General features: G+C 40.8%; 1 protein-coding gene across 13 annotated transcripts in view; it reads right to left on the reverse strand.

The window, feature by feature from the left end:
• The window catches only part of Stau2 (staufen double-stranded RNA binding protein 2), a 281,249-nt gene that overhangs the window by 203,888 nt on the left and 52,402 nt on the right, over positions 1–24,959 (reverse strand). For 12 of the 13 annotated variants that reach the window (XM_015993567.3, XM_076563754.1, XM_076563758.1 and 9 more), the window contains 2 exons: positions 21,584–21,743; positions 10,514–10,649 (listed from right to left, as the gene is read on the reverse strand). In XM_015993567.3, coding sequence (XP_015849053.2) covers positions 10,514–10,649; positions 21,584–21,743 — 296 coding nt within the window. Of the gene's footprint in view, positions 1–10,513; positions 10,650–21,583; positions 21,744–24,959 lie in introns of those variants that run through there. The other variant, XM_042270761.2, reaches the window with a different exon arrangement.

The following is a 24,959-nucleotide window of genomic DNA, read 5'->3' on the forward strand; positions in this document are numbered from 1 at the left end:
CATGACTGGAGCGGAAAAAATTTAATGAAATGATTCCTAGTGATATTCTACCATATTCATAGATTGGTGCTTAGCCCAACCATAGCCAAAGAGGCTTCACTCAGCAACTGATGGAAACAGATGCAAAGACCCACAGCCAAACATTAGGCAGAGCTCAGGGAATCCTGCAGAAGAGAGAGAGGAAGGAGCAGAGGAGTCAAGGGTTTCACATGAAAATCCACAGAATCAACTAATCTAGGATCATAGGTGCTCACAGAGACTGAACTGACAACCAGGGAGCCTGCATGGGACTGACCTAGGCCCTCTACATAAATGTGACAGTTGTGCAGCTTGGTCTACTTGTGGGACCCCTAACAGTGGGAGCAGGGGCTGTCTCTGACTCTGTTGCCTGCTTTGGGGATCCCTTCCTCCTACTGGGTTGCCTCGTCCAGACTTAATAAGAGAAGAGGTGCCTAGTCACAATTTGATATGCCATGGCTGGCTGATATACATGGGAGGCCTGACCTTTTCTGAAGAGAAACAGAGGAGGAGGAGGGATGGGGGGATGGACTGGGAGGAAAGGAGAAAGGGGAAACTGGTTGGGATGTAAAAATAATCAATCAATATGTAAAAACTACACACACACACACACACACACACACACACACACACACACACACACACGGAAAAACTACTCCTAGTTTGCAGGCCACACAGAAACAAGGAAAGCACATCTGGGCCCATGGTCCACAGTATGGCAACCTCTGTTCTTTTCTATTCTATTGATCCACAGCCCTGTCAATATTACACTGCCCACTGATTTAATTATGTAGCGGCTTTTTTGTTTGGGGGTTTGTGGAGCTTTTCCCCCCAACAAGGTCTCCTGAAGCTTGGGCTGGCTTCAGGTGCACTATGTAGCTGAGGATGACCTTGAACTTCTGATCCTCCTGCATTGCCTCCACTTCCCAAGCTCACAGATCAGATTTATGTGGTGCTGGCCATTGGATGCAGGGTGTTATTATGGTATGCAATCACTCAGCCAACTAAACTATATCCCCAGACCTTCAAATGGGTTTGTGTAAGCCATGAAGTCAGGTGGTGTAAGCTCTTACACTCTGTTCCTTTAAAACTGCCTTGTTTAACATCAGCCTTTTGCATAGCTATACAGACACCAGTGTTACTAAAACAAACAGCGAGGATTGTCACTGCAGCCGGACTTCATCTTCAGGTTAACTGTGGAGAAGTGATTACCTTAGTAATGAGGCATTTATTTCAGCACACGGGCTGCACACATACTCTGTTCATTTTAGTTCTGAATACAATGTTATATGCGATTGTAAATGCCCAGTTGCTCACGACTAACTGGAACTACACTGAGTTTTTCAGTACACTAATCTGTGTCTTGTGACCTTACTAAACTCTCTCTTCTAGTAGCTCTTGGCTTTCATGTCTTAGAACTTTTCTAAGATTTCCTCCCATTTATTTCGACTGCATATACCAGAGTCCGAGTAAACAGGAACTGAAGTGATAATAGCAGACATCAGTGTCTCTCTCGGTCCTGACCTCACAAGGAATGTATCTAAAACCAGGGGTTCTCAACCTGTGGGTCACGACCTCTTTGGGGGTCAAAGAATCCTTTTACAAGAGTCACCCAAGACCACTGGAAAACACAGATATTTACATTATGATTCATAATCATAGCAAAGTTACAGTTATAAAGTAGCAACAAAAGTAATTGTATGGTTGGAGTCACCACAGCATGAAGAACTGTATTAAAGGGTCCCAGCATTAGGAAGGTTGGGAACCACGGTTCTAATCTATTAGCATGAAACACAATGTCAGCGAGAGATTGCTTAAGGAAGCCCCATCCTCCACTCCCAGTTTGCTACATCTATAACATGAGCAAGTGCTGCCTTACCAAATCTCTTGCTGCATCTAATGAGATGATCATATGGTTTTCCTCCATTCAATTAGTACAGTTGATTACTTTTATGACTACACTAAGCTCATCTTGTTTTTCTGGAGCAAGCTTCATTTAATTGTGGTATTCTACATTAGCTAAATTTACCTCACTAATTTTTTTCTTAAAGACATTTGTATCTGTGCCAGCAGGGGTATCAGGGTCATTCTTCTTACTCTTGCTTTGGCAATCTGCTCAGATTCTCTTCTCTGGCTCACCAATGCTTTTAGAAGGTAATGTATGCTAATGGGTCTCAATTGTGTATTTAGATTTACTCTTCCTCATTACGAAAACCCTCTAACACTGCAGACCACGTAAATGTTTTTAAATGCCTTTTCAGTTACTTCTTACTTCTGTATCTGTTCTAGAGGGTGTTGTCCTTATGAAGAAACATCATTTTATAGCTCTGGCATGCATGTCATAAGTAAGGCATGTGATATAAAAGGAATATATTCTCCAAACCAAGGGATACAGGAGACCAAATGCAAAGTCATGTTTAACTGTCAGAAAAAGTTCCTGCTCTTCAGCATTTTATGCTTATTCTATTTATCGAAAAGATTTTAAAGCTATTTACTTGACTTTTTCCTATAGGGTTAAATCATATGAAACCAGCATACCAACAGGTCATAAAATGGTTGAATGCTGGTAATTTCATATAGTTCAACTTTTCATTTCTAAGCTAGCCCCTGACCTTGGAATAGTGACTAAAGGGAACACAACTAGTCTGTTTTAGCAATACACAAGCACCACCTAGTGGCTGAAACCAAAAGTGCAGGTTTCTCCTATATAACTGCTGCCACACACACACACACACACACACACACTCACACACACACACACACACAGTGTTGTACTTGCAAATGTTTTTCAAGGGGCTTTCACAAATAGTGAGGAGATCATACTGATAGGGCAAGTAACCTCACAACAGAAAGTTTGAGTAACATTTGAAACACAAGTTGATCATCTCCAATTCAAAACTCCAAAATCTGAATTATATTATCCATAATCCAATGGTTCGATGTGCACAAACTTTACACAGAATGGTTGTTATATAACACCACCTTCAGGGCACACATAGAAGACACATGTGAAAGATAATCAAGCTTCATGTCACCTCAGGTCTCATCCCCAAGATGCCTCATTATGTATGTGTAAATTGTCCACAACTCAAACATAAACTCCAGCATTTAAAACATTTCTGGTCTCAAACATTTGAATGAGGGATACTCGGCCTATCTAATTGAATGTGAGTTATTTTAAAGTCAGAATCTTCTTGTTGTCGTTTTGAAGCAGGGTTTCTCTGTGTAACAGTCCTGGTATCCTAGAACACTCTCTGTAGACCAGGCTGACCTTGAACTCACAGAGATCTGTCTGCCTCTGGCTCCTGAGTGCTGCGATTAAAGGCATGTGCCACCACTCCTGGCACAATCTTTGTTATTTCTAACTTGGCTGGCAATCAACAAAATGAAATAAATTCAGTTTGGATGGGGAAAAAAAACACCACAACTTTAACAGTGTTGAGTTCCTACCAACAGCCACAGCCTCCTGGCAGACTCTTTCCGGGTGTCATAAATTTACCCCCAGAGCTACTTGGGGAGACGCTGACTTGGGCACCTAGCTTTGCTCACAGGAGGGAGCAGTTTTAGGGAAAACGGTCCTAAGTCTCTTCTGTTTACCTTGCTGTGAGTCCACAGCTGCTCAGTGTAAGCTGAGAACTTCACTAGCCCCACTGTAAGTAGGAATCGCATCAGGCACCCAGCCCCTTTTTGACACAACACGCACTCACCGAAGGGATGACCAGTACGTGGAGCTCCAAGATGACTGATAATAAGTAAACACAGCCAAGTCCTTTGAGGAAGAAGATATGATAAAACAAAACCTCACAAAGTTATGTGGCCTCCTAAATAATTCCATTTGCTGCAGAGCCACCACAGACCCCCTATTCCGGGGACCCTGGATGCAGAGCTACCACCTCTCTTGCCTTGTATACTTCCAATAAACATAAACAATTTATTGTGATCTGCAGTAATGGGGGTAGATTAATCCCCTTTGCTCCAAATTGGACACATAACCCAGGGTCAGACACTCAAGTCTCTACCTGTCCCAAATCCAGTGTGAAAACAAATACTGGAATGAACAGTCTATACAAATATTTCTTAGATTTCCCTAAGATTACAATAAAAAACAACACATACACATACACACACACAAATAGACATACACACATACAGACACACACACAGACACACAGAGACACATATACATACACACACATACACACACACATACAGACACACATACACACACATATACAGACACAGACACACACACATACAGACACGCACACAAACACACATATACAGACCCAGAGACACATATACATACACACACATACACACACACATATACAGACACACATACAGACACACACAGAGACACATACAGACACACACACACACACACACACACACACACACAAACATACACACACCACCTCCCCCACTCTCCACTCCAAGTCTCCTGGACAGACCACTATGTCCCTTAGGAAGCACAGCAAGAGTGAGCGTCTTTGAAAATAGGCAAATAAAAACCACAGGATCAAGAAAAAGCTAAATGAGAACACGGAAGTCAAGCCCTATGTCCAGCCTGCCTGAGGGCCTGCCCAACAGATGCCCCAGTTCCATGGGGCAGAAGTTCCACCCTCAAAGAGCACAGTCTGAGCTGTGGCCATGAGAAGAGCGGGGGCTTCCCGGCCATCTGCCAGACAACAGACAAAACTGATCACCTGTTGCCAGGAGGTCTAGTTTACGTCATTCCATTCCTTTCCACGTGATTTATTTATAAAAAGATGGCATGTTGGGGCCAGCTAGACTGATCAGCAAGTAAAGGTGCCTGCTGCCAACCAACCAGAGTGTGAGTCCCAACACCCAATGATAAAGGAGAGCACATGCTCCTGTATGTTGTCCTCTGACCTACACACATGCACGATGGCATCATAACTGTATGCATGTACAAACACACATATACACACACACATACACACGCACACACACATGTAATTTAAGAAGAAAACATTTTACAGATGACATGCAGAAATGCACTTGCTGTGGCCAAAAAGCCCATGAGTTAAAGGCATGGTGCCTGGTCTGTTGTGTTACTGGAAAATGTACCTTTAGGAAATGGGGCCGGTCATATGAGGGTGTGCCATTAGAAGGGTTACTGGGGGGCTGGAGAGATGACTCAGTGGTTAAGAGCATTTGCTGCCTTTGCAGAAGAGCTCAGTTCAATTCCCAGCACCCACATAGCAGCTCACCACCATCTATAACTCCAGTCCCAGGGGATCCAAGGTCCTCTTCTGACCTCCTCAGACAACAGGCATGTACACGGTGTACAGACATACTAGCAGACAAAACACTCACATGCAGAAAATAATAAGGTAAATCTAAAACTATTTTAATAATAAAAAAGGGATGCTGAAACCTGACTGTTCCTCTTCCTCCCTCTGCTCCTGGCGTCGGTAAGTCGAGTGGCTTCCTCTGTCATGGACTCCCAGTGGGATACTCTGCTTCCCCACAGGTCCAAAAGCAATAGGGTCCACTCACCAGAGTCGGACACATCCAAAACTGGAAGCCTGAAGCCATGTGTGGGAGAACATACCTGTCACCTGAGTACTTACGAGGTAATGTAAAAGGATTAGGAATTCAAAGCTAACCTCAACTACACTGTGAGTTCCTACAGTAGTCTCAATCTGAAAAAGTGAAGGGGAAAAAAAAAAAAAAAAGAGTATCCTTCCGCCATTTAAAGACAAGGTCATCTCACTCTGTCTCCTAGGTTAGCCTCAAATTCATGCTATCCTCCTGTCTCAGCAAGCTGAATGGCCAAATGCTAGCATTACGGCAAAAGCCACCATGGTCAGCTCTGTCACAGCAACAGACAGCCAACTAACACGTGCATAAACTGTTCTCCAACCTTCCTTAGGTGTCCAGTCTTTTGACACTACAACATGACACTTTCAGCCACAAATATGTTGGGCCAATTTCCTAACTATCCCAGGACACACGCATCATGGGATGTAGGCTAGGCATACCTACTTACAGTCTTCCATTTGGATGTTAAATGCTTCTGCATATAACATGTCAATTAGGGCCTCAGACAAGGAAAAAACAACACAAGATGCAGCAGCCACTGCCGAGGACTTGGCTGTTAACAGGACAAGCAGTTCAGAATCCAGCCTGTACTGTGGAGTGTGTACAGGAGTGGATCTCTCTCCACTCATCGTAAAACAGAACAGAGGAAACGAACACTCTGCTTGGGCCTCCGGATGAGCTCCAGCAGACAAACTCCAACAGCCAAGAGACAAGGGAAACAACAGCACGGGTCACAGCTAACGACAGTTGTTAGAATCTACGTAGTAACGGAGAAGTTTCCAAAAGTGCCTGCAAGTCACAGTTCTCGGACTCAACCTTTCAGTCCGTGTTTAAGCAGCCGGCCACCAGTTCATCTGGAAGCCGACAGGAAATGAGGCACCTCTGCTCTAGTTCTCCACATCCCAGCTTCAGCTGTCACTGGCAAACTAAGGGGCCGTGTGAAAGGACAATTTCAGAGCTTATTGAGAGTGCTGCCCTTCGGGAGAAGGCAGCTGCCCGGCAGAGACCGGCTTGGTAGCCTGGGGTCTCACCTACTGTACCCCGGGTGTTATCAACAGGAAATCCTAAGGACTGCAGAAACCTGAGGGGAAAGCTCGTCCCTGATGGAGGCGTCCTTAGAGAGCATGTGAGTGCAATGCCTGTACCCCATGGCACACACGAAATCAGATCTCGAAATCAGAACGAAGGGAAAATGTTAACATTCTTACCAGAACATCTAGAAAAGAAAGAAAGGCAAACCCCGTCACATGACCCTTGCCCCTCCTACACCTCCTCTCCCCTTGGCGCCTGTTCCAGACACAGTCTGCTAGTCAAGGCAGCCACATGCCAGGCATCTGCTTCACTGCTTTCATTCACATGGTTTAGTTTGTCCCTGTCCCCACCCCCACCCCAGCCCATTTCTTTAGATCTCTGTCAAGCGGTATCTCCTCGGTGTCTGGGGTCCGCTCACTGACTGCTTCCTCCTCTAGAACATGAACACGCTAACACCAGGACTACTATGTGATAATTCATAGCTTTAGTATCAGATTGTTTTATTTGAAAATAATAAATTCACTAGTTAAAATTTTAGTGAACAATTATAATATCAAAATACAAAAAAAATGTTAAAACAAGAATGTCATTATATTACAATAAAAAGAAAATTTCTTAGTCTGGCCACTATGGAAATAAGCACAGAAGTTCCTCAAAAGGCAAAAACAGAACTACCAATATCATTCCCAAGTAAACAGTCAAAGAAACATACCTGCACATCCACTGTACTGCTCCATTATTCCCAATAACCACGATATAAAACCAGCCTGATAAGAAAATGTGGTGTATATATACAATGGAGTTGTATTCATCCATAAAAAAGAACAAACTTAGATGGTTTGGGGGAAAATGGATGGGCTGGGAGGTCATCAGGTTACATACACAAAGCAAACTAGACTCAGAAAGGTGTATACTGTGTTTACTCTCACAGGCATAATCCATATTTAAAGACATAAATGTAGAAAAGGTACTCTTTGAAAAAAGAAATGGGGTCAGTAAGAAGGGAAAGAGGTAAGAAAGGGTAATGATTAGATTACATGATATAGCGTATGAAAATATCATAATGAAATCTGCTATTTTGTACAATTACCACACACTATTTTAAAAGGGGGAAATAGAAGCATGGTAACACATGCCTGTAATCTTAGCACTTGGGAAGTCAGCTTGGATTACATACAGAGTACAAGGTTAGCCAGATAATATTGAAAACCTATCTCAATCCCTCCCCAAAATTAGATAGATTAAAAAAAGGAGGAGACTAAAAATGAAATATATTACATGGATAAAATGGGCTGGGTGCTCCTTACTCAAGTCTACTATATGGAAGCGGACAACTAGCTCTGTGTATGTTAGGGAACCACAGACTAAAGAAAGATTAACAGGTACACAAAAAGGTGGGGTAGAGCAACTCTACTGTGCATGCTGAGCCGAGAGCCAGGGGGCTGCTCGGGATGCTGCAGTGAGAATGAGAGATGCTGAGAAAAGGGCAGGACTAGAACGAGAGAAAACGGGAGGAAAGCCAGCAACGCTGCGGGTTTAGGCCAAGTCAGAAAGGGAGACAGCAAGTGCTCTCTGAAAGAACCGCCAAGCGGGCCTGAGTTAGAAATCATCCCTACATCGATTCCGGGTAGGTAAGGAGACCACACAGAGCAGGCATCAAGGACAACACGGGACCTTCCCTGCAGAAGGCCTGCTCTTCCTAACGTGAGACCAGCTGAAAAGAGGGGAGAGCAGAGGAAGTCCAACAGGGGCATGAGCAGTAGCTCTTAAAGAAACTAATCAGCATTTGGACAGCACTGTGCGAATTTTCTACTAGCAAACCAGGAACTATGAAGGATTAAGTTACATATAGACTAAATCTAAATTAGGCTATAGATAAATATATAAAACCTAACAGAAGCATTGACAAACACCTGATCACATATCAAAATTAATTTCTTATATATAATAATGAAATTGTAGGTCAGGTGGTGGGGGCGCACGCCTTTAATCCCAGCAGAGGCAGAGAGAGGTGGATCTCTGTGAGTTTGAGGCTAACGTGGTCTACAAAGTGAGTCTAGGACAGGCACCAAAACTACACAGAGAAACCCTGTCTCAAAAAAGAACAACAAAGAAGTTGTTTTTTAAATACCAAAGCTAATAAAACTACAGCAAGACACAAAAGTAAAAGCCAAACTACAGGCAGAAAAATTATAGATAATATAGGCAGAATGTTAATAATGTTAACACAAACATTTGAAAACTAGTCAGTAAATGTGAAAAAATAAACAAAATAAATAAAAAGATAAGCAGAAAACATGTGAGAATGATCCTGTGGGTAGCAGTCATAATCCCAGAAGGTTTTTCAATTTCATTTCTTAACTATCAAGCAAAGCAATGTATTTCAAATTCAGAGCTGTCAGATAGAAAATCCTATAATAACGTACATTCAGGAAATATACAGGAATATAAAACAAATATGTGTAAAAGACTGTAACAAAAAAGATTTTTGTAATGTTATTTACTGCAGTATTTATTCAAGGGAGGAGGCTAGAAAGCAGCTAAGTGATCCAACTGAAATATGCAACTAGAAAATATACCTTGGCCATATGAGGCACTTTATAGCCAGCAAAAAAATATTTCTCAAAGACTAAAAACATGATAAGTGGTCACTAGATTGCGTGAAAGAATTACACACATAGATTAAACAAATTAAGACACAGACATACAATTGGGCACTGTCCAGCAATTAAAAGGGACAGAATCCAGATATAAGCAATGTTAGTGAATCTCAACGCCAGAGAAGCATCATTCACAGTGGAGGAGGGGAGAGAGTAAGTGCTGAATCTCTGTCTATGGCAGAACCAGTCTGTGACAACAGACTGGAGGTTACTTCTGGGAAGATGTGTGGCAGGAGCATGGGAGTCCAAGGAAACCCCCTAGTGATGGGAAACGTCTGCGTTTTGATCTGAGTGGTGATACATAAGACACACATAAGTTAAAAGTCTGAAGAGAAGACAGGCGCATATACACATAAAGTCATCAAGACATACACTAAAAGATCTGTGCATTTTGTTATACATATAGACATATATGTATTACAGAACTTGCATCCAAAGAACAACTTCATTTCAGTTCAATATATTTATATACAAAGAATAATTATTTGTTGTTGTTTGAGACAGGGGTTCTCTGTGTAAAAGCCCTGGTTGTCCTGGATCTTGCTCTGCAGACCAGGTTGGCCTTGAACTCAGAGACCGGAATGCCTCTGCCTCCCAAGTGCTGGGATTAAAGGCATGCACCACCACTCAGCTAAGAATAATTTAAAGTAAATCAAAATATTAAGATTAGTTAGTCCTGGGATGGCAAGGTATTTTTTTTTTTTTACCTTCTGGAATTTTCCACATTACCTATAATGAGTTTTAGGTAACTTTTACAACAGCAATCTTATTTTTATTTTCCAATTTCTACCACACTTGTAAGATTACACTTGCAACTGTCACAAATGTACCAGATCCAACAAAGACTTAGTAAATCCTTCTCTCCAATGAAGTTTCTATAAATCACAGAGACTCCAAGTCACTAATGTGGTCAATCAGGAAGGACACTAAGTTTAGTGTGCTGAGGGAATGAGACTGTCCCATGCCGGTCAGCGCTGTGACCTGTGCAGACTGGAAATGTGCCCTGCCTGCAGCAAACACGAGGCCTGCATGGATCACTAAAGGGGGTTTCTGAAGTTAGGGGGGTTTGTTTTTGTTCTGTTTTGAACTTCTAATACTCTTGGTGAGCCTGATTCATCCGCAGAATGTTCAACATCAATTGTGTTCACAATGAAAATAGTCTTAGGATGTTAGAAATTCCTACAATAGGCATAAATTAAATAAATAAGCAACACCACCAAAGAAGACATACAAACCTCTGATTGTACATGCCCCGGAAGTTGTAATTAGCTCTATAATTTGGGAATGGCTTTGGATCTAATGGCCTGTAGATGGCAGGCTCTCCCCTTTTCATTGCAAGCCCATTCAGTTCCACAGTTGGAGTTATACTACCTGTTTAAAAACAAAATATTAAAAGCACACAAGTGAAATATTTCCACAATAAACCATACAAGTTCTACCTCTAATGCATTATAATAACCACAGAAGAAGGGGAGTGGAAGGTCCTCCTATATGATTCTCTGATTAAGTATAAACAAAGTAAAAAATAATATTTAATGAAATCCCTTTTAAGTTTTAGCACTTTCTATACATTCAAATGAAAAATTCAACTGTGTAATTATATTATTTAAAACAAAATAAACATAAAATTCTTAGGTAACTAGTTTGGATATCACTTTTATAAATACCCCAGAAAATGTACATGTATATAATAATTAAAAATATCACCTATTAATATTTTTATTTATTCTTTGTTAATCAAGCAACTAAACTTAGCAATGAATATAGGTTTACCAGTAATTCTTGGATTTATCTGATGAAAAACACTTATTTTTTTCCTCTATAATCAATGAAACAAAGTAAATATAAGTGATAATCTGTGGCGATACTTTCAAAACCAAAAATGTGCTCCACTGTCAGGAAACACTGAAAAACAAACACAAAGTTCGATCATCACCTACAAAGAGCACCAGTGTGCAGCAGATGCGTGAGCATCCATCGCAGTGCACACCCTGGACAAGAAAACAGCAGAGCATCTCCCTTTCAGTGCGCGGCTCACTTACTTTTTAATGCAACAAGGCCAGTGTGGATTCCACCCTACCCCTCATCTAAGAAAATGGAAATATGAGTATTTATTTGCCTTTTTTTTTTTAAAGATAAAGCCAAAACTTTTTTAAATGAAATTTTTACATAATTATACAAAAATTTCCATCAAAATGGGGGAAAGAAACCACTAAAACACAAAGAAAACTCAATGTAATTGTGAACTGAGTTGGTGATATCATCAGTAAGAAATTTGTAATTAAAATTAGCTATGCTAAAATACCCATGAGATTTTTCCAAAGAAAAAAAAACAAAACAATCTCAAACTGTTCTCCATAATCACATTGCCAGAAACATGATTTTTTAACAATAATATACTTTTAATTCAAATAAAATTAAATCAAAATACAGACAGAAACAAATATTTTTAAAGAAAACACCACAACTGCACTAAAAGTAATCCAAACTGGTAGCCTTAACTGTGCAAACAGCAATTATTTCAAAGGATTTTAAACACAGCAAGTTCTCATGTGGTCTAAAGAAAAGGAAATTGTGAACTATTTCTAGCAACCATGCAATTAGTAATATTGGCACTGTTATTACATTATTGTACATCCAGAGATAGGTACAAGACAAATTAAAGTACAAGTAGTTGTGTTTATGTTAGAACCAGAGAAGGAAATATAAAACCAAATACACTGAGTAATCTAAGCTTAAAACATGAATTGAAAATGTAAGTAAGGTCCGTGATGTATTTCTCTTTAAAAAAAGAAAAAGAAGAAAGAAGAAGAAAGAGGAGGAGGAGAAAGGGGGTGAGTCTGGGGTGGACTGCTATCCTAGCATGTCCAAAGCCTTGGGTTTGATCCCAACCCCATTTAAGGTAGGGAATGGTAGTGTGTGCCTGTAATCCCAGCAAATATAGAAGAGCAGAAGATTAAGATTATTATTATTATCTATGTGCAGCTACATACTGAGGTAAAGGCCATCCTGGGCTCTATCTCAAGAGTGAAAATAAAAAAGTTTAAAGGAATCTAGTATTTCCTAGCTCTGTCAGCTTAAGAGGGCTCATGCAATGTACTGGCAATGAAGTCAGCCAGCACCTACAATGTGGCACCATTCCCCATTAAAATTCAAAAGTATGCACTTATTCCAGATCTGCACATGTCGCTGATAAGAGCGAAAGATCAAATGGTTACCTTGCCTTTCCTGAATAAACTGTATCCAGAATAAGACAATGAAAGGAAACATTCTTCATATTAGCTGGGATTTCAGCAAAAGGAATGTCTTCCAAAAAGTCACCAGCTTGTAACTGGTGATAAAACACCAGACACTCTAGACAACAAAAGCAGCATGCTGCTACAGCCCCCTGGCCTAATGTTAATGGGAAGCTTGCTGACAGATTACCTGGCCACCATCTCCTGAGTCCATGGATCAATCTTAAAATCAAGAGACCACGAGAAATTGTCCTCTGATCTAGTGCTACAAGGAGACTCCTACCCGCTAGGCAGTATTGCCAACCTCAAGCCTGAAGCTATGTAGCCTTTACGTTCTCAGTCTACAAGATCCAGGGGAGGGTCTACAACACACACACCAGTACAGTCAGCAAAAGCAAGCACGTGGTCAGGGGGAGGGTCTACAACACACCAGTACAGTCAGCAAAAGCAAGCACGTGGTCACGGGGAGGGTCTACAACACACCAGTACAGTCAGCAAAAGCAAGCACGTGGGCGACTCTACAGAACTAATGACATGGTCCAACAAGCAGTCTACATGAAGAACAGAGATGGAAAAGGATTCTGTGTCTAGAGACCAAATGCAATCTGCACCCTGCACAATCTTAATGTTAAGGAATCATTACTTTCTTTGCTTGATACTGGTAAGAGCCCTCATCTTAAAAGCATTTGTATGACAAAGTAAAACTGATCTGTTTTTAAAATATCCCAGGGCCTACAATCCCAGTACTCACAAGGCTGAGGCAGATGGATGTGAATTAAAGGCCAGGTGAGATCTTCCACAGTGAGTCCCCAGTAGATTGGGCAAGACTCCATCCCATCTCCCATATACATATACATTATGTGTGTGCAGATATGTGTATAAATTATATATGTATATATAGCATGTATGTGTTATATGTGTATGTATATGTGTATATATGTGTGTATATGCGTTATGTAATTTATATGTGCATATAACACATATATAGTATATGTATGTGTGGATGTGTGTGTGTGTGTGGATGTGTGTGTGTGTGTGGATGTGTGTGTGTGTGTGTACACATATCTCAGGAAGAAGATAAATGAAAAATAAGATTAGCGGGCATGAGCTCACCTAGAGACGGTGTGGGGGGCATTCAATATCTTGTTCTACTTAGGTGCACTTTTTTAAATGTTGGAATAAAAGATACAACGCAACATCTGGTCAAGTTTTATTTTAAGTATTAAAATGGGTTATTTAAACATATACAGATATGCCTGGACTGAATCTACCAGGTTGAGCTGAATCCCCAGGGGCGACCTTGCCCTGGAGGAGATGGGAATGGGGGGGCTGGGGGGAAGGTGTGGGGGCGCAGGAGGAGGAAGGATGGGGAATCCGTGGATGACATGTAAAATTAATCAAATTGTAAAATTAAAAAAATATATATGGATATACATATACATGAAACCTTTATATTGTGGAAAATATAACAAAAAAATCTGTACCATTAGTTTGAAGTATGCCTTTTAGATCATGTACTTAATCCTTCCTTTATTACACAGAATAGGAAACAAACTGGATCGAATAGCAATCACTTAGTCCAAACCCCTAGTTTTCTGAAAGTCAAGGACAAAAGGAGCCTCCTTCTCTCTCTCTCTCCCTGTCCTTCTTTCTCTATTTTCCTGAGGGAGTAAGGCAAACACACAAACCTTAGCCTAAGCTCAGTGACTTAGACATAAAGATTCACAGGCTCACCACCACACTCCAGAACATTCCATCACCCACAAAGTTCCTCAGGCCTCTTTCCAGTTGACACCTGGCACCCTAAGTGACTCACTCTGACTTCTGTTATTACATACTGGTTAGTGTGTTCTTGATAGATGAAGAAACACCTCTGTTTTGCATCTTTTATGCATTAATAATTTGCATATATCTGTTTTTAATTTTTTATATCATTGAATGAAAATATCAGTATTTGTTCATTTGCTATTGATGGAACATTTTTGAGTTGTCTGAAGTTAGGGAATAGTATTGATCAGACCATTCCTGAATAAGTCATGTACATACTCAATGCTTATGGATACTGACCTAGAGGCAGAAGTGTTGGATCACAGAGCAGACCTGTTTAACTTTATTAGAAACTGCCCAACAATCTTCCAAGGAATTTATTTAACAATAAAGTCTACGTCTTTAAGTTTACATTTTAAATTTCATAAGGATTTCAGCTTAAAGATTAAAATATTTATCAGAAATCGAGATTTATGAACTACTTGACTTAAATGATTCTTTTGAGGTAGGGTATATAGCCTACATAGCCTAGACTAACCTCAAACTTAACCTTGTAGCTGGCCTTAACTTCCAACCTGCCTTAGCCTCCAGTGTGAGCCACCATCCTGGCAAAATTTATGACATTTTGAATTCCTTTTTGCAATAACTATTCAGCCACAACTACTGTAAAATTCAGGCGGGAAGAGCTTTCAAAACCCAAATCTGTAAGCTAAGGAAATAAAAAGAATTTAATTTATTTGAAAATCCCAAGTGGGGGCAGTCAACAGTGAAGTAATCTATACATACTCCTGGGTACAATACATCTGCCACCACATCACAAACTGTATTTTAGAGTAAGCCAAGTATTCTGTGCATACTATTTAAATTAAAGAAGCTCAAACAATTTCCTCACTGGAAAGTAAGACCACTGCACTGGAAAATTAGAAGGACGCACAAGGCATGTGTGGTAAAAGCCTTCAAAGAACGAGGCTGACCCCAACACGCACACCTTCCTTCTGTCCACCAGAGCACATCTACAGAGAGCTAAGAGGAGCCTCCGAGAGACAGTCCACACCCGTTCTCGGGGTGCATGAGGATGATCACTGCTCAGGCTCCTCGGGTGTCACGGGCTGTACGTTTGCTGCTGCAAATACATCGACTCCGAGGGATCCTTGGATTATTTGTTGACGCTATTTCCTTTATGTATAGGTGAGTGGGTGGATGGCACCCATGCGGGGGTCAGAGGACAACTTACACAAGTTGGTTCTCTCCGTCCACCATGTGAATTCCAAGGAGTGAGCTTAAGTTGTCAGGCTTGGTGACAAATACCTTTTACCCACTGAGACATTTCACAGGCCCAGGTTTGTTTAAATACAATGTTAATTGATGTAAAATTATATATATTTATGAGTATCATGTGATATTTTCATATGGTTCTTAGATATATTAAAGGGACATCCTAATTATCAGCGCTAAATATAAAAAAAGTTCGATAACTAGGTACCTAGTTATACATAATAATTTTGACTTTCTATATATGACAACTCAAAGAAAAAAGGCCACTATTAGTTTTTAAGGAAGAACATGTTACTAACACTAGAAACAGCTTTGCAGGAAGTTAGAAAAGTCCTGAACACAGTAGTCACCCAACAATTAAGTGCTAGAAGATGGAAGGATTAACTGACCAAGCAAGGTTCCTTGCAAAAATGCCTGGCACACAACCAGAACAAAGAACGTACAAGATGGCCTAGGAACGCCTTTCTACACCAGAAAGCCAGAAGAACAGTGAGAAGATAGCAGGAGCCCGAGTCAACTGGAGGCCATAGCATCACTGGCAAAGCCTGAGATAATTTTAGCATCAAAATAAAGCAGTTATGTTGGCACATGTCTGCAGTCTCACGATTCCAGGAGTGAGAAGAAAAGAAGGAAAAGCACCTGAGCCCAGGTGTGTACGAGCCCAGCAACAGAGAAAGACCATTTCTTTAAAACAAACACAGCAACGTAAACCCTCGGGGTCTACATAGTACAGCTTGGCGACAGAGCACATGCTTAGCACAGATGGGGCCCTGGGCTCAATCCCCAAAACAGAAATCAAATGAAGTGACACATTTGAAGTCAGTAAGGAGAAGCACAAGGTCTACAATGACATAAATACAAAAAAAAAAAAAAAAAAAAAGAGGGAAGAGAGAATTTCTTCCCTTGGAGTGCCAAGGCCAACTAATGACTGAAAAGGAATTCTAGAATTCAAAGTAAATCACCTTAGCAAAACTTAAGGGTTGTAATAGATTCAGACAAGAATTAATAATGGATGCTAAATTTGGTAGGCTAAAGAAAATTTGATGAGGAACAGGATATTTATATATGTTTCTACATGGTCTCAAAATATACTTCAAAATGCTTATTTGCTTGCTACTTATTAATATGACAGCTATCGATCAACTTTATAGCAGAGAGGTCTTGCAGGTATACTCTTCACCAGCTGGCCAAAGTCATCACGTCACTACAAAGGAAATCAGTAGCTATAAGCTCTGAGTCCAGTTTTACTTTGGAGATATCCATATTAAAAATGTAAAAACCATGAGGAAACACCAGACACACACTACCAAGAAATGCTGTAGTGTGGTAGCCGTACTCATCACAAATGCCAAGAACCTACAAGAGGGGAAACTGGATGTGCCAGGTTAAAATGGAATGAAGGAAGATGGCATTAAGTACATTAAGCACATGATTGTGATTACACTAGATCTTTAAAAGACAGTCAGCATGCCGGGCGTTGGTGGCGCACGCCTTTAATCCCAGCACTCGGGAGGCAGAGCCAGGCGGATCTCTGTGAGTTCGAGGCCAGCCTGGGCTACCAAGTGAGTTCCAGGAAAGGCGCAAAGCTACACAGAGAAACCCTGTCTCGAAAAACCAAAAAAAAAAAAGACAGTCAGCAGGGCTGGAGAGATGGCTCAGAGGTTAAGAGTACTGGCTGTTCTTCTAAGAGGTCCTGAGTTCAATTCCCAGCAACCACATGGTGGCTCACAACCAATGAGAACTGGTGCCATCTTCTGTCATGCAAGTACACATGCAGGCAGAACACTATGTACATAATAAATAAATAAATCTAAAAAAAATAAAAGACAGTCAGCAAAATATGGGCAGAGTCTGTGAAATAAACGATACTCCCCCTTTACTTTCTGACAAGAGACCGACTACGCACTTAGAAAATGCACACAGAGTCAGGTGTGGTGGCTCCCATCTGAAACAGCATAGAGGCTGAGGCAGGAGGACTGTCCTAAATTCCAGGCCAGCCAGGCCTATAGCAGAAGACACTGTCAGGAAAGTGGGGGAGGAGGAAGGGAACACAGCAATAGCACAGGGAAGAGGAACACTTGCATCACCTACCCCCAGATGGCTCAAAACTACCAACCATGGAGTATCTGGGTGAAAGGTACACCGGATCTATTTCTACAAATTTTATATAAACCTGAAATTACTTCAAAACTTAAAAAGAAAGAAGCAGAGTCATGCTATAAGACAGTTCTAGCTACCTGGCAGGCCACCCAGGCTGTGAAGGAACTTCTCACCTCTCTGGGCTACAGCCGAGGTCCATCCACCTAAGGGACTCAATCTCTCCCACTTAACAGGCTCCTCACTTCCAGCTGTACTTGCCTGGGTACCACAAAGCTGCCTCTGCAGTGTGCCAACTGCACAAAATGTACTGAGACAACAGGTTGCAAACTCTACCCCACATGACACATAAATAAACTTGACTCCTGACAGACTCGAGGTCTCAATTAACAAGACAAAACAATAACACTTCTAAAAATAACATGAAGTATCTTCACAGCCTTGAAAGAGATGAGATTTAGCAAATAACATATTAAAAAGCCCTTAAAAGACTGATAAATCTGTCATCATTAAAATAGAAGAATTTCTATTCTTCAAAATGCAACCTTAAGAATTTCAAAAGAGGCGCTGGAGAGATGGCTCAGGGCTTAAGAGCACTGACTGCTCTTCTAGAGGATCCAGGTTCAATTCTCAGCACCCACATGGCAGGTCACAATGTCTATAACTCCAGTTCTAGGAGACCAGACAACCTCACAGAGACATACATGTAGGCAAAAACATCAATGCACATAAAATAAGAAATAAATAATTTTTTAAAAAGAATTAAAAAAGAAGTCAGACATGGTGGCACACACCTTTAGTCCCAGCCCTAAAGACAGAGACAGGCAGATCTCTGTCAGTTTGAGGTCAGCCTGGAGCACACAGCAAGTTCCAAGACAGCTAGGACTACACAAAGACAGTCTCAAAAAGCAACAACAAACAAAAAAGAATTTCAAAAGATATTCTGCAATATTCTGAAAAATATTCTGCAATATATATTGAATATACTAAATATACCTCACAAACTATGTGAATCCAGAATATGTAAGAAACCCACACGTCATTAAAACAGAACATAATTTTTAAACTATCGTATATACCAACTGTCCCTTTTCAACAGAGACTATGCTAACGCCAAGGGACAAAAGACACCATCAACAAGCACATTCCACATTTGTTGCTAGGGAAATGCAAATGAAAACCACACTTTATTTAAGACCCCTGGCGCAGAACAGCTAAGACTGCAAGCTGAAAAGTCAATGTTGAACAAGGACACAGAGAGCCTTCCTAACTGCGAGTGGAGTTCCTGGCAGTGCGTGCTAATTCTGAGCACATGGAAACCTATTACCCAGCAGTTCCAATCCCAGGTTCACTCCCAACAGAATGGTGTGTGTACAAGAATGTTCACAGCAGGATTATTTCCAACAATCCCAGTGTGGAAATAATCCAAGTATGTGTGCACTGGAATGCTATACAGCAATGAATCGGCTGAATCGCACCAACACCAGTGTAAAGAGGAGGCATCAGCCAAGCGGCACGAGTGATTCGGACACGCAGTCACAACCCGAGAGACACTCGGGACGGCTTCCTTCTGAAGGAGGGACACTGCAGCGGCAATGGCAGAGCCTGAAGTCGCGTTCCACAGGGCAGCTTTCTCCAGCTCTGCCATCGGGCTGTGTGCCCTTGCCTGCACGTATCTAAAAGTCTATCCAAGTGTTCTTCCTTTCTCTATCTCCTCCAACACTCCACAGTGGAAAGGTGTCTCCACTGGACTTCCAGGCTTTCCCGCTGTCACACTTCCAGTCTCACTGAGGTATCCCTTGCTATCGTGCCCTGCCTTTTAGCACAGGGCGCAGAACTTAGCTCACAAGCCATCCTGCTGTCATGAAATGCCATGGAGAGCGCCTTCCCTCCACACCAACGCCCACTCCCACGGCCTCACAGAGAGGGACACAATCTTCAGTACACGGTAGGGTTTTGTAAATGTATTTATTCAAAACTATGGCACTGACTGCCTAGCTGATCACCTTGCATTCTTGTCTTCTACCTCCCAATCACATGTCAAATGTCACATGCTAGAATGCTCTTTTAAAGTATCATCCACTTGTTGATAGATATTAAGAGCCCTAAATGACGAAAAAAAAGAAAGTCCATCTTGCAAAGGAAGTGTTTGGGTCTTTTATAGTACACCCGCTCCCCACCTACATCTTCACTCTCACTTCCTACGATAACTAAAATCGTCACCCCACACAAATGGCTTTTTACCAAACCCAATGACCAGATTCTGACTCCTGGGCCGCCCTTTGTCATAGTATTCAGTCTAGAATGTTCTTTCCTTTCCCCCTCTCTTCTTTCAAGGTCTACATCTTACTTCAGTCAATATGATCATTACTTTTAACATGAACGGCTGCTGCTATTCATGTGGCACTTAAAGTCCTCAGCTCCAGAAAAAAATAAAAATTAAATTATATATTTGTGTACAGTACTGTAAGATCCTCACAGTAAAAGAGATTGTATACCTCTTACATATATAACAGCAAGTGTTTAATACATACTGGTAAACTATACATAATCATAAAGGGTTTTTTTGTTTTTTGTTTTTTGTTTTTTGTTTTTTTTTTTGGTTTGCTGTCTTGTTTTGTTTTTTTGGTTGGTTTGTTGGTTGGTTGTTTTCTGTTATTGTTGTTTTGTTTTTTGTTTGTTAGTTTTGAGACTGTTTCTCTGTATAACAGTCCTAGCTCTTTTGGAACTCGATTTGTAGATCAGGCTGGCCTCAAACTCACATAGATCTGCCTACCTCTGCCTCCTGAGAGCTGGATTCAAGGCGTGCACCACCACCAGCCAACTAATCACCGAAGTAGGTCATCTTTACTAACCTCCAACTGAACAAGCTGGGCTTCTTCGCCACTGTAGTTAACCTGTGTGCTATTTACGCAGGCTTCCTCAAAGAATGCCGGGACAAGCTGAACAGGGGCGAAGGGTCTGCTAACTGGGAAAGAGCCTTGCAAGAGCAGACTGTATCTGCAAAGCACAGGACAGGCAAGAAGTGCTTCCGTGACCTGAGTATGAGGACAAGCTCAGGGCTAATTTAACAGAGTAGAGTCACTGTCAGCTAATGAGCGGACCTCACTTTATTAAAAAAGGCCTAACGCAGTACTAGCACTGATTTTAAGGTAAGAATATATCAACAGGTTAACAAATGAATGTGTAAACAGACACATGGCTGCAAGTGAACTAAGAAGAACTTTATTAATTGATGTTATTAATTAATGACTACGGCTAACACAGGTTTGCCTCTTCCCAAAGACAACTGGACATGTGATGTTGTTGGCAGTGATGCAATCAAAACAGCTTTCAAAAACTGTTCTTAGAAGCTTAAAATTAGAACTTTCGTTTATTTAAGAATTTTGCACATGGGTGATTGGGATTTAGTTCAGTGGGAGAGCGCTTGTCTAGCAAGCACAAGGCCCTGGGTTCGGTCCTCAGCTCTGGAAAAAAGAAAAATTTAAAAAAAAAAAAAAAAAAGAAAAAGAAAGATTTGAGGGGTTCTTAATAAACTTCATATGAATGTTCTAAATTACCAGTTGTTTTAAAATTTTTATACCAACAAGCAAAATATTTATAATTTTGCATTAAACTAAAAAGGAATAACTTAATTATTAAAATTTATCACACACACTTTAAAAAGAGAAACAATTCCTTTACTTATTTCCTGTATTTGCACCCACATGTGCTCTTGCCAACATTCAAAGGCACAGATTTTACGGTGTCCACTAAGGTGAACGTCACAAACAACTGTACCTACCTCCTCTGCTGTCGTCATCGTCGTCATTACTGTGTGTGTGCTAGGAATTTGCCACCTGTGTGACTCACCTACCATACAATGCAACTCACAAAGAAGAGTAACACGTCAGCTCACAGCACAAAGAAGGAAACAAATCAATGCCATACCTGGGTTATTATTGACATTACTTTTGGGTGGTTTCTGAACTGGTTTGGGAAGCGTGGATTCCGTCAAAGCTTTATTAGCAACAGCCTGCTGGGCCTTCTTTATACTGCTTCCTTCGGATTCCCATGTCTGCTCACCAAGACTCAGCTGCACTGAGAACATCTTAGAAAAATACAGACAGACAGAGAAAACATAAAAATTTTCAGGTACCGAAACTAGTGGTCTGAGAGCGCGCGCACACGCACGCACACGCACACGCACACACGCGCGCACACACACACACACACACACACACAATTTAGAACCAAAATTATAGCAGAAGCAAATTAGAGATTGTTTGCAACAACAACAAAAAATTTACTACCAAGTGAAAGGATGTCAAGAGATTGTACCAAATTATCTGATCCCCTCGAAAGACGTAACAGTAGCTCTAAATACAAGTTTTAAATAGATCAGAGTAAGACAAAACTCTTTCCAAAATAGAATCACATTGCTAATGTCATTCCAACAGTCCTTGGGAAAGTAGTGCGTAAAACAAATAAGAGAAACTGAAGAGATGTCAAAAGGCCATGTCATCCTGACACTTTCATTAACCCTGTGTCTGGAGTGTTCACTCAGCACAATGTAACCAATGACTCAGGTGTCCTATTAACACTCAATTCCCACAATGTGCATTTAACCAGCACATAAATTCTATCCAGGATACCTTCAAAAACATTTCTCAAATCTTTCTCATCTTTCTGACATGGACACTTGTACTAGACCTACCCTTTTACCTTGTTTTGTTTAGATATGATAATCGAAACTCATTGTTGCTAAAAGTATGTGTGGTAGTTTGAATTGCAATGGCCTCCATGGACACACATACTTGAATACTTGGTCCCCAGTTGGTGAAACTGTTTGGGAAGGAGTAGGAGGTGTGGCCTTGCTAGAAGTGTGTCACTGGGGACTACCTTCTGTGTGAGGTGTGAGCTCTCACCTGCTGCTCCAGCCACCTGCTACCTCCACACCACCAGCATGGACTACTTATCTCTCTGGAATCATAAGCCCAAAATAAACTCTTCTTGATCATGGTATCCATTATAGCAATAGAAAAGGAACTTTCTGCCAGGAGAGCTGTTACACACCTGTAATCCCAACACTCAGAAAGCTAAAGCAGGAGGATCAGCAGTTCAAGTCCAGCCTGAGTGACATAGTGAAACGCTACCTCAAAATGGAACAAAAATGAGGTTGGCTGGGGTGATGGCTCAGACTGAAAAGTATTTGTAATGCAAGATTAAGAACTTGAGTCAGATCCTCAGTGCCCACATAACAAGCTAAGTGTGGTGGCTCATGCCGGCAGACATGGAGCTTGCTGGCCAGTTAGTCTTGCCCAATCAGTCATAGCCAGATTCAGTGAGAGAACATGTCTCAAAAAATAAAGTGAAAAATAGAGAAAGACAACCAGTGTGAGCATCTCACCCGCATGTGCAAACACACACATAATTGTTAAAAATAAATTTAAAAGACCAGTAAAAAAAATCAAACTATCTAAACTTAAAAGCTAACCACATCACTCTATCCAAACTTCAGTTGTCACCATTTTAGCATGGCATGAAAGTTCTGCATGTCTGGGGCTGGAGAGATGGCTCAGGGGTTAAGAATATTGACTGCTCATCCAGAGGACCCAGGTTCAATTCCTAGCACCCACATAGCAGCTCACAACTATCTGTAACTCCATAACCTGATACCCTCACATAAACTCACAAGCAGGTAAAACACCAGTGCACATAAAAATAAAATTATTAAAAAAAAAAAAAACTTTGCATGTCCATCTCCATTTCACACATATCTTCTCCTTCTGCATCCCACATTCCACCCACATCACATTTCCACTGAGTACAAAATCTTACTTCTTATCTTTAAATTTTCAGATCAAGTTATAGAATAAACACAGGCTACTTACTACTTTCTAGTATTAATCAAAAACTATTTATTAAATTATAAAAATGTATTTCTGTAGCAAGGTGATATCTTAGAAAATATCTTTTTTATCCAAAGTGTATTTTATTTGTATGGGGTGTTTTACAGATGCCCACAGAGGTCAGAAGACAGTGTCAGGTCCTCTGAACGTGAAGATACAGATGTTTGTGGGCTACCATGTTGGTGCTAGGAACTGAACCCAGGTCCGCTGCAAGAACAGCAAGTGTTCTTAACCACTGAGTCATTTCTCCAGCCCTAGAAAATATCTTAATAATTGATTAAAGTTAGTCTGGTCAATATTCATACCATCCAATATCATACGCCTCTAGGTAAAATTCAATGAAAAGCACACATCAGCAACTATATAGTTTGTTTGGCCAAAAAAATTTAACCTGCATCCATTCAGGAGGAAAGGACCAAATCTTAATTATAGGGCATGCAATAAGACAACCAGCTGAGACTTCAAAAAGGTCAAAGTCATGGGAAAAAAAAGAATCCAAGGAGGCCATTACATATTAAAAGATGATATAAGGACACAAGATGTGATAAGTTATAACATGTGATCCTTAATTAGACCCATGATGGACATTTTAAAAGAAAAAATGAGGCTTTTATAGAACAACTGGGGAAACTGGCCCATGGACCGTGGTATGGCTTGAACGTTTATCTGTTGAGGATCTGCATAAGTTTATCTGCATAAGTTTATCTGCTGAGGATCTGGTCCCCAAAGCAACAGGACCAAAAGCAAGGCCTTGAAGAGAAATGAGACCGTAAGGGGCCTAGAGGGCCTGGCAAAGGCGTTACCACAGCCGCATGGTGCTTTGTACTGGGAGAGCGGTTTGTTATGAGAACAAGTTCACTCCTCGCGCTCTCTGCCATCTCTTGTCCACCTGGCTCCAACCACATAGTAAAGGTTCTCACCTCCACTGCCTCTTGATCTGACAGTCCCCACACTCCAGGACCCAAGCCATATCAATTTCTTTATGAATTACCCAGCCTCTGGCTTTCAGTTATAGCAGCTGCAAGCAGACTAATAAGGACTATATTAAATAGGATATCTAGTGATGATTGATTCTTGAATCATGGCAGCATTGTGGCTACACATAAAAGGGTATTTAACCTTAAAAGACAGATACAAGTAAGTGTTCAAGTTAAAATTTATACTTAAAACATTATCTTTATTACTTTCAACCTGATTTAAAAATAAGATTCATTAATTATTTGCTCCTTTTCCCAAATTATGGTACTTAACAAAAACTGTGACACAAAGATCAGCTTAAAGATTTTACATTATATATATGTGTGTATATATATTTCATATGACATAAGATATATATATTTGTATATCATATATATGTTTATATATGATAGTCACATACATATCTCAAAGGCTTAAAAACAGGTATACAAGTGAAT

This window comes from Peromyscus maniculatus, chromosome 2 (assembly GCF_049852395.1).
Source record: "Peromyscus maniculatus bairdii isolate BWxNUB_F1_BW_parent chromosome 2, HU_Pman_BW_mat_3.1, whole genome shotgun sequence".
Classification (NCBI taxonomy): domain Eukaryota; kingdom Metazoa; phylum Chordata; class Mammalia; order Rodentia; family Cricetidae; genus Peromyscus; species Peromyscus maniculatus.